Genomic DNA, 10,637 nt, shown 5'->3' on the forward strand with positions numbered 1-10,637 from the left:
GTGACACTGATACAACTATCGTGGGGGAGATAATGAGGGGACACAAAAGGGTTTCGCTCAAGGGGATTTTTCATTTTGTAGGGAGTAAGACGGTCATTTCAGGGTGGTCATGTTTGGGCACATGTACCATGCAATTAAGTAATATTAATTTTCTCTTATTTAATATATGGGAGAAGGTTTCCTACAAGACAATATAGCCCTGCACCAAAACGGGGACCAACGGGAGCACACCTGAAAGCATCAACAACAGCTAGATGTCCATTTCAATGGTGCAAGGTGGTCATTTCATATTTACCAAAAAAAAAAAAAAAAGTTGGTCATTCCATCCTTTTATGTATCTGTTTTGTGCAGAAACCGGTCTCATTTTGAAACCAAAATCGAACCAGTTATCAAACGATTTCTTGATTTGGATGTAAACGGCTTGGTTCAAATTCGGTTTGATTTTGACAACAGCCGTTCTAATTCCCTCAAACCCACCTTGTGTGTAGATTGTTGAAGAGTGCCCGAGAGAGATTGCAGCGGCGACCCTGAGCCTGAAGTCGAGGTATGGTTATTTCTCTTTCAATTATCTCTTACATTTGAAACTTAGGTCTCAGATCTCTCACCCTTCTTCCCTATCCCTTTATCTGTTGAATCTCTCTTTGCGGAGGTGTAGGGTTAAGGGTTTTGACTTTTTATTATTAAGATACCTATGGTGAACGAAATTTGGTATAATTCGTATCTTGTTCTGTTGCTTTCTATCTGATTTGATAAATTTATGGCAAACATTTATCTCTGAATCTTTTTTTTTTTTTTTCTCCCCACGATCCGGGTCCCTGTTGCTGGTTTTCTCGTTCTTCTTTGAAATTCAAGGATCTACGTTGTTTATTCTTCTACAGTGGCTCTGTTGATTGAAGCTGACGTTCTTGCAAATGCGGGTTTTCTTTTTCTGGGTTTGCACATTGCTTCTGCAGAGTTCTATTCTGATATGGTTATGCGAGTGGTTTGAGTAGGTACACCGTGCACACAGATCACATATGCAATCATATGTTCTTAGAGGGTTATATGTTTTTCGTGAGCGGGTAGGACTTTGTTTTGGGATTTACAGCAGGAGTGATCTGAACATGTTGTGCAAAGTATTGGATTTTGTTTCTGATCTGTGAAATGGACTAACTTATATTGTTTTTTTTTAAATGCTTTTAGTTTGTCCTGCCTTATGTCAGACTTTATAATACGAATATGATGAAAAATCTTACTATAGTACGCTGATTACTGATGCATGTGCAAAGTATTGGATATTGAATAGAGATGGGTGCTTGATTGATGATGTATGGTTCAATTTTTTTGCAGGAACAGCACAAGTAGGAGGATTCTTACTGCTACACTGTGAGTTCCAATATGTGTAAAAAATGCTGCCTTATTTATTAATCTGACTTTTTTGTTTATGAAAATGAAAATTTTATGTCATAAATTTTGAATGAACATTGCTTCTAAAATTTAACATTGTAGCCTTGTAGTTGCTTGAGTGAGAGTTGCCTTTAACTGGTATGTGTGGACTGAATTATGGCAAGAGCTGTTATTTATTTATTTATTTATTTCCGGAGGGGTGTGGGTTGTTAGTTACAATTTATAGGGAACATCTTAAGTCTGTGATTTACCAGGGTACTCACAGTACGTCAAACCATGCAAATGAGACACTTATCGTTGACAACCTTGTTGCCCTAGTAGCAAAGGGAACTAGCCAACACACAATTTCGACAATGAAGGTCGAGGAGAAATGTTAGAGAGTTCAGGAAAATCATTGGGTTGGACATAATTATTCGCCAACTGAAGAACAAAACACGTAGCTAGTATTGTTTATCGTGAAGCAAAGAAACTGATGCAAGTGACTCTGTTTGGCTATGATGTTATAGAGAAGGTTTACAGCCCTCGTGATGTATCCGATGTGTTCATCCGGGGGCTTAGGTGATAATGGAAAATTGGCCTAAGATCCATATGTTCAATATGCCTGACTAAACCAGGGCTTAATTTATTAGATTCTTGAATCAAATTCTCAATCTTTTAAATGAGATTGGATTTGATACTTGGAGTATTTGGCTAGCAATCAATTAATAAAGAATTTGACCAAGAAAAATACTTGTATTGAGACAGTGGTGAAAAGTTAGATTCAGTGACCAATCTTGGAGAGATTAAGGATGAAGAAATCTTCAAGTAGGATACCAAGTATTGATTGCAACAAATAGGTGAAAACATGAGACATAATCATCATGTTTGTACTTGAAAAGGTAAGAAGCAACGACTGGCTGGCCCCTCCAAAACCATAATGGATACCCTTTTTTTCTATTACCTTAAGTGATTTTTGTCATTTTATAGTCTGCATGACTAATTCCTTTCTCTCCAGCAACTTTCCATGTGGTTGAAGTGTGAATGGGAACACCCGATTGTTTGGGGAACCCGACCTAATTAGAAGAACGTGGTAAAAAAAATTGTCACCAACCATTACTGGGATGGTTTTTGGTTAACACATTTATACTGGATTGGACTTTGACACTTTAATCCAGTCAATTACTTGGTACACTTCTTGGCCTAAAATCTCATAATATGTTAATATTAAACTAGTTATGTACATCGATATTTTTGTTTTGCCTTGTTTTTGCTTGCACGGTTTAGATTTTGTATTGTCAATCATAACTAAATATGGATAGGGTACTGATGGAGGGGCCAAAAACGCCAAAATACTAGGCTAAGGAATTAGAGCTGAAATTTGGGAAATTTATCAAGAGTTAGCGCAAGACAGAAAGGGAGATTTTTATGCACAGATGGGGCTGAAGTTACAGTCAAGTGGGGTTCCTGGTGAGTCCCAAGGCTGAAATCTCATGGAAAGACACCAAAGTATCCCAGGTGCAATATCTCTTCAGGTCTTGGCCAGAATAGAGTATATTCCTGGTTTGGCCAAGTAACAAGGTCTTGACGTCGGTTTAGTGGTAGGGTTTGGCAGAAATTAATGAAAGGAAATGTTGAGGAAAGCTGTAGGGGAAACAGTGAAAAATGGAGAGTTATGGGTGGATTTCAAGGTTTAGAATTTGGATCCAAAACAGAGCATCTGCAAGCCTCAAGAAGGGATATTAATACTGCAGGGAAACAGAACTTCCAAACTGCAATAAAGTAATCAGCCATCTGAATAGAAGATGGCAGAAGTATGCTTTATCAACCATGCTGTGACCCTGGAAAAGTTACCACAAACCATTCAACAGATTGCTATCCCTGCTTTCCTTCAAAATATCATTCAATTATTCAACAGCTACTGATGCAGATACAGCTGCACTCACGTGGTTGGACCAGCATGACCGGCTGTGGAAGCCAAGGGCCAAGAAGAACGGGTCCAGCCTAGGTTTTTGGTCTAACAAGGGCTGGTAGTAGTTTAGTTTAATAATATGTCTTTTATTTTAACATGTTTGTTTTGGGATAGAATACGTAAGAGAAGTAGGAGTCAGTTTTAGTGTTAAGAGTCTAAGTAGGAGTCTTATTATTTTCCCTTTATGTACTTGCATACACTCAGTGTTGAAAGGAGGTGAATTTATTTGAATGAAATTAGTTCGGTTTGTGCTTGTGAGCATGTGCGTTTTCCCTCTCTCCCCTGCTAGTGATGCGGATCCGGGTTCCAAGAAAAGGAATCGGATCGCTTAGGGCCCACAATAATGACCAAATAACTCAACCCAAAAAATTGAATGGCAGAATTGTAAATCGGGCTTCAACTAGATGGCAAAACTGTAATTAAACTCAAGTACAATGGTTAAAGGGTATTCTTGTAAATTCAGAAAAATCTGGGCCTTAAAAATAATTATATGGCAGCTTGGTAGTTCTAGAACTAAAAACTTTAATATAACGGCTTATTCTGAATTACAAGAGAATTGGGAAATATTAGAACATAATTTTGAGGAAAGGGGGGTTTTCTATAATTAAAGTAGTCTGTCTTTACTTATAATTTCAAAACTCCTGCCTTCTTCAACCTTTAGACTCCACGAAATAAACTTGAAGCCAGCAATAACGGAACTTCTCAAATCGATCAAGCACCTCAACCGAGACCCCAAATTGCACGAGAAACTTAGGGGAACCTTTTATTCCCTAACTGTATCAAATTCCACCAATAGATGGACTAGAGATCTAGAGAATCAAAGCAAACAGATTCCGAAATTTGTATCTGGCATTAGAACTAAAATCAATCCTGAACTCAGTCTCGTAACCCACTACACCGATAGACTTTGGAGGTGATTCTCTGGGGTTAGGGTTGCCTTCAGGGTAGCAGCCTTCGACCCAAGAATCAGAGTCAATCCACTGGACGTTAGCTTCAGCGAAGCTTTCTTCTGAACCTGCTACTGTTGCCTAGAACAGGGGCTGGGAGGGAAAAACCAGAAAATAACGAAGAAGAAGAAGAAATAATGGGAAGTAAGAATGGAAAAGAGGAAAAAGAGAATCAGAGAAGAGAACTTTAAAGAATGAGAACAAGAGATAAGCAGCCCACGGCAGCCATAATTTCATCCAAAATATAATTTCAGTTTCATTCAAATCTAAAAAACTGAGTTCTTTACAAGGCTATTTAAAGAAAACTAATGACATAATTTTGGAAGCTAATTAAAAATAGAAACTAAACCTAGATAGCAACTAAAATAAAAATCAAATCTGTATAAAAGACTGTTTATCTAATCTCTAACCAATAAAGGAAGGTAAATAAAGCCCCCATCAACTTGGTATTAGAGGCGAAGGACCCCTAACTCTACTGAAACACAACTTCTTCTACTTCCCACAGTAGCCTACGACTCCCTTTCTCTCCCATGTGACTCCCTGTGATTTCCTTTCCCATTCTCTGTTTTGGCTCAGTTGAGATTGAGAAAAAAAAAATCTTTCTTATCTCCCAATTGAAACCCCAACCCCATCCCTTCAACCCTACTGAAACCCCCTGCCCTCTGATGCCTTCGATCGGGGTTCCAGAAGCACCAAAGAAAAGAAAAGAAAAGAAAAAAAACAAAAAAAGGAAAAAGAAGAAGAAGAAGAAGCAGCAGAAGAAGAGAAGAAAGAAGAAGCAGAACCAGAAGAATAGAAGAAAGAAGAAGCAAAACCAGAAGAAAAGAAAAAAGAAAAAAAAAAAGATGGCAGAAGAAGAGAAGTCGAGAAGAGAGAGAAAGGAGTACATACCTGCGAAGCCCCATCGCGAGCCTCTCTCTTGGTCGAAGCCGACTCCCGTTGCTGATTCCGTCTCTAAGAAAGAGAAAGACCCTTCTGTTGGTAACCCTCCCCCATACAACTCTTCATTTGAGTTGATTTTGTTTTTTCTTTTCCCAATCTGCCCTTACCCTTTTTCTCCTTTCCTTTTGTCCATATTTATTGTCTAGTTTCCAGCTTGCCTTGACACATATGTTGTGTTACTTTGTCCTTCTAATTACCATATTGCCACTCACTTGAGGATTCACTTTTACTTACAATTCTGCCATCCGTGCAAAAAAAAAAAAGAGTTATTTACCATTCTGCCATTGTTCTTTAAACCTCATTTTTTTACTATTTTGCCATCATACTTGAGTATAATCTTGTCTATCTCCACCATGGTAGTCAATAGTGAAGTTATTCAACAGCTGAATCCTATAAGGGAGAAACTAATGAAAATTGAAGCTCTCACTATCGTTGTCACTTTTCTTAAGACAATGATGGAATCCATGCAAGTTACTATGGGATCCATACAAGTTTCTATGGGATCCATGCAAGCTTCTATTGATCGTTTGGTGGCAGCAGATAGAGGAAAGAGTCCCATTCAATCTGGGGATTCTTCTGACACCAGTCCACAGGATCCGTCACTACCACTACCAACACCGCCACCACATCATACACTGGCACCGCCACCACCACCACCACCACCACCACCTCCACCACCTCATGGAACTGGTAGATATGATGATGGAGTAGAAAGAGCAATAAAATTGAATGTCCTTGATTCTTATGGAGACAAAAATCCAAAATTGTACCTTGACTGGATTCTCACAGTTTAGAGACGTTATTCATATGGTACGGGTTGACTGAGGCCGAAAAGATCCTATTTGGTAGAGGCCAAATTGAAAAGCATGGCCCGAGTCTGGTGGATCAAGCAACAACAACATAACCGAACCCAAAGCATTGGTTTAGTCATTACTTGGGCTGAAATGCATGAATCAGAGATTCTTGCCTTTTGATTACAAGCAACGCATGCATCTCAGGTTTGCACAGTTGAAACAGGAGAATTTGATCGTTGAAGAGTATGTTGCTAGATTTTATTATTTGGCCACTCGTTCTGATTTTGAGTGGGATGAAGAAGTATTGGTAGCACAATTCTGCAATGTTTGCACCCTCAACTTAGTGTTGCCCTTGCATTTAGCCTACTGCCTATAGTGGAAGAAGCCATACAAGAAGCATATTAGGTTGATGAAAGTCTGAAACGCCCATACAATCGGAGGCCATTTATAGATGTTTTTCCTAGAGGTCCTAGTTCTATTCAGCCATAGTCATCTCCACAGGAAAAGTCAATCAGTTGACCATAGGCTAGTGTTTCATCTATGGCATCTGCACAACCCAGTCGGCCTTATTCTCCACCTCGACGTGATCTAGACATGTCATCTTCACGGCCTAATCATCCATACTCCTCACATCAACGTGGTTATGACAAGAACTCAGTATTTCCAAAGGAGGCTATTCAATGTTTCTTATGCAAGGGGTACAGGCATAGAGCTAATCAATGTCCTAACCGGTTGCTAGCATACATCGACAAGGACAATTTTATACTCTATACACCAGAAGAGCAACAAAAAACAGGAACAGTAAATCTGGAGGCTGAATGTGATCGTGAGCATAATGAGATTAATGATGGTGACAGTGATGGTGAGCCCCAACCGTTCTATGTGATTCGTCCTCTTTTGACTGCACAGAAGATTCCTGAGGAGGACGATTGGCGCCGTCACAGTATCTTTCAGACCAAGGTGCGATGCAATGATAGCTTATGTAATATGGTGATTGACCCCGATAGTTGTACCAATGTTGTTGCTGTAGATGTTCGCAAGTTGGGTGGGTGAGCAACAATAATCTGAAAATTAATGAAAGGTGTTTGCTCATGTATTCCATTAGTGGACTGATTGATCAGGTTCATTGTGATGTTCTCCCTTCGAAAGTCTGTCACATTCTTCTGGGGCGCCCATGGTTGTTTGACAAGAAAGCCAAGCACTATGGATATAAGAATATATACTTTTTTCGACATGGTGGCCTTGAGATGAAGTTCCTTCCAACAAAGGATCTTCCCCCTCTCAAACTCAAGAGGACAGCTGGTACTTTTCTCCTCAGGTGCATTGACTTTGATTGCATTCTTGGACCTCATCCAAATTCGATGAAGTCAAGTTCTTTTCAGAGGAGGAGATTTGATGTAGATACAACTGCACTCACGTGGTTGGACCAACATGACTGGCTGTGGAAGCCAAGGGCCAAGAAGAACGGGTCCAACCCAGGTTTTAGGTCCAACAATGGTTGTTGTAGTTTAGTTTAATAATATGTCTTTTATTTATCATGTTTGTTTTGGGATAGGATACGTAAGAGAAGTAAGAGTCAGTTTCAGTGTTAGAGTCTAAGTAGGAGTCTTATTATTTTCCCTTTATATACTTGCATACACTCAGTGTTGAAAGGATTTGAATTTATTTGAATGAAATTAGTTTGGTTTGTGCTTGTGAGCATGTGTGTTTCCCCTCTCTCCCCCTGCTAGTCTGATTTTCCCCCTCTTCCCTAAGGGGCCCCCCATCACCTACTCTTTCCATTACATGGATGATCATTCAATTTATCGACACTCTCTTCATTGTCTATTAAATGTTATCCAAATGGCTCATGAACAATTCACTAATGAAAAAGTCTATAAACAAATTATCCCTCTTGTCTCTAATATCTCCACCTTGATCCTTAACCTTACCTATATTTCCCCCATCTCCAGGAGATTGTTGACTGTTTTCCCTTTATTTGGCCTTCAGCAAACCCCACTCCTGCAAGTTACACTTGAGATAGGTTTCTTACTTGCTGGAGCTTATGTTGTTATGAAGGGTAGAAAACAACGAACTTATTTTGTTAGGCATCTTTACTGCAAAAGCTCAAGAAGCGGTTTCCCTTCCGGCTTTTGGGCTTCTCCAGCTTCTTGTGGTAAAGATATCAAAAAATGAAATATATCCGTTGGATGCACTTTTTAACACTAGAAGCTAGTTTCCAAGCCCAAAAGCAAAAAAGATGGAGAATCATAGCCAAATATTTCATTATATTGTCTACCGTATGGCTATTTGTGTTTTGGTTTACTTTTCCTTGTATATGCAGTGGTAGTTCATGTATTTAGGATCTGGTACGTGTTAAGATGAGGATTGTATGTACTTCGCATTTGATGAGGATTGTATTTCCGTAATATTTTATTGTATCAATAAACTTGTCCTTCTGTTATCAAATCCTAAAAAAATAGGCAAAAACTCAAAACGTTCTTTTTCTTTTTGGTTTGTTTCCAACATTGTATTTAATGCAGGAGTAGATTACAAGTAACTAACTTCGAAGTTTATAACCCCAAACAATACAAATAGGAGTAAGAAACAAAGAAATAATACCATCAAATAAATCCCCAAGGATACAATACCCATATAGGAGCAAAACCAGCCCAAAACCTAACCTGATAGGAGAGAGAATGACCTGTTATAGAGCTGGAGAGAGAGAGAGAGAGGTGTGGCCAGGGCTGTAGGAGTCCGATTGAGTTACACTCTTGGGCATAGATAGTCCCTAGGGAGGGTACAAAAACCCCTAAAGTTGAGAGGATTCTGACGGCTGGTTGTGAAGCTACAAGCTTTCTTGATTTTCTGACCTATGAGAGAAAATTGAGAAGAACCTTCAATAACAACAGCTGAATGCTTCCAACAGTGACTAGGTAAGGATCGTGGGACCCTTATGAGGCATGGAATACCCTGATTGAAAACCTGGCTGAACAGAGTACAGAAGAGAGAAAGAGAGGAGATCGATCTCTCTCCTATTCCCACTAGGATTGCTGATCGGTTCTGATTTATGGAGACTTTTATCAAAATCTGAACTATACCTCTTGAATGTTACAACAAATAAAATAAAAAAAGAAGAATATAACAGATGGGGGGTTGAGAAGGGTGAAAGAGAATAAAGGAAGTGGCTATCTCAGCCTGGGCTTCTCATCCACAGCTATCTTAGCTGCTCTAAGCATTTAGTTGCAAACTTTCTTTCATTCAAATCTCCCCAATAATGGGACATATGCCTCTCTATTTATAGAGGGGAAGTTTACAATCATACTAATACTAGGAGTTAGTTTCCCAATAGGACTAGACACTCCTACGACAACTAGGAGTTAGTTTCCCAATAGGACTAGACATTCTTACTACAACTAGGAATTCAAAATAGGACTAGGACTTGACTTTATGACTCCAACATGGAGTAAGACTAACTAGCTAATAGTCCATATAGGACTTTACAACCAACTAAATGCCTAATGGGCCTTTATTGAATTAAATAGCAACTAATTAAACTAATGAATAAAATCCCGTTTTCCTACCTTCTACCCATATTTTAGGCCTTTTAAAATGGCACATTTCAAAGAAAACCCATGGGATCAAAGACCCAACACATATATAACACAACCCAAGGCTTATTTGCAATAAAATAAGCCCAAGTGACTTATCTACATCAGTATTGCTATTTGTTTTTCGCTCCATTACAGGGGAAATGCAAAGAGAGGGAACTGTTAGAGAGTAGCTCATGTTCATTTTTTGATTGCCATGGTCTAATTTAATGCAAGTACAAATAGATTGGCTTTGATATTAGGTTTCCTCTTGCTAATAAAAAAGGGTGTACAGAGTGCATGAGGCTGCCGCCTCTGCAGGGTTTGGGAAGGGTCATAATGTATGCAGCCTTAACCCCCGCTTTGCGTAGAGGTTGTTTCCTGAGTTGAACCCGTGACAATTAGGCCTTTTGCAAATGTTCTTTCAAATAAAATATTTTGTTTCTTATACCTTTTCTCCTACCTATGCCATTGATGTACAATATGATGAATACTCCTGATGGAATCATTTTGAGCAGATTTGACTAATTTGTGTTCTTGTATCTTTGTTGCAGATGATTGACGACCAAGACCTTGGATTTTTTGCCAATTTTCTTGGCATTTTTATTTTTGTTCTAGTAATCGCTTACCATTATGTGATGGCCGATCCAAAGTATGAGGGGAACTGAAAATTTGTTTCATGTCTGCATACATGTTTTTCACTATTAAGTTGCTACCTTATATGGCATATATATGATGTCAATTTTTGTGACTGAACTATGTAGTAAAGTAGAGTTGGATTGAAATAGTTAGAGGTCTTTACTCTTGCATTTTGTGCAATGTTCCCACTGATTGCACTAAATCAACGTTGCTATGTACTTTATCAAATACGTATGCTGCAGGTGGGACAGGTTGGGATATTGACAGTTTTCTTGGTCTTGGGAGATTTGAGTGGTCCATTAGATTGGGGAGCTCTGGAATGGATGCAACCTAATTTATTTTTCGATATTGACTATGATCCATTATTTAGTAAGTTTTTGCTATTATATTTGTAACTAACTTCATTCAAATG

At 38.8% G+C, this 10,637-nt stretch overlaps 1 protein-coding gene across 1 annotated transcript; it reads left to right on the plus strand.

The window, feature by feature from the left end:
* The first annotated feature begins 426 nt into the window (after positions 1-426).
* LOC122078037 (dolichyl-diphosphooligosaccharide--protein glycosyltransferase subunit 4A) lies at positions 427-10,395 on the plus strand. The gene is made up of 3 exons (XM_042643913.1): positions 427-544; positions 1,330-1,365; positions 10,141-10,395. The coding sequence occupies exon 3, from the start codon at positions 10,141-10,143 to the stop codon at positions 10,252-10,254; it is 114 nt and encodes a 37-aa protein (XP_042499847.1). The 5' UTR covers positions 427-544; positions 1,330-1,365; the 3' UTR covers positions 10,255-10,395.
* The last annotated feature ends 242 nt before the right edge of the window (positions 10,396-10,637 follow it).

This window comes from Macadamia integrifolia, chromosome 5 (assembly GCF_013358625.1).
Source record: "Macadamia integrifolia cultivar HAES 741 chromosome 5, SCU_Mint_v3, whole genome shotgun sequence".
Lineage (NCBI taxonomy): Eukaryota > Viridiplantae > Streptophyta > Magnoliopsida > Proteales > Proteaceae > Macadamia > Macadamia integrifolia.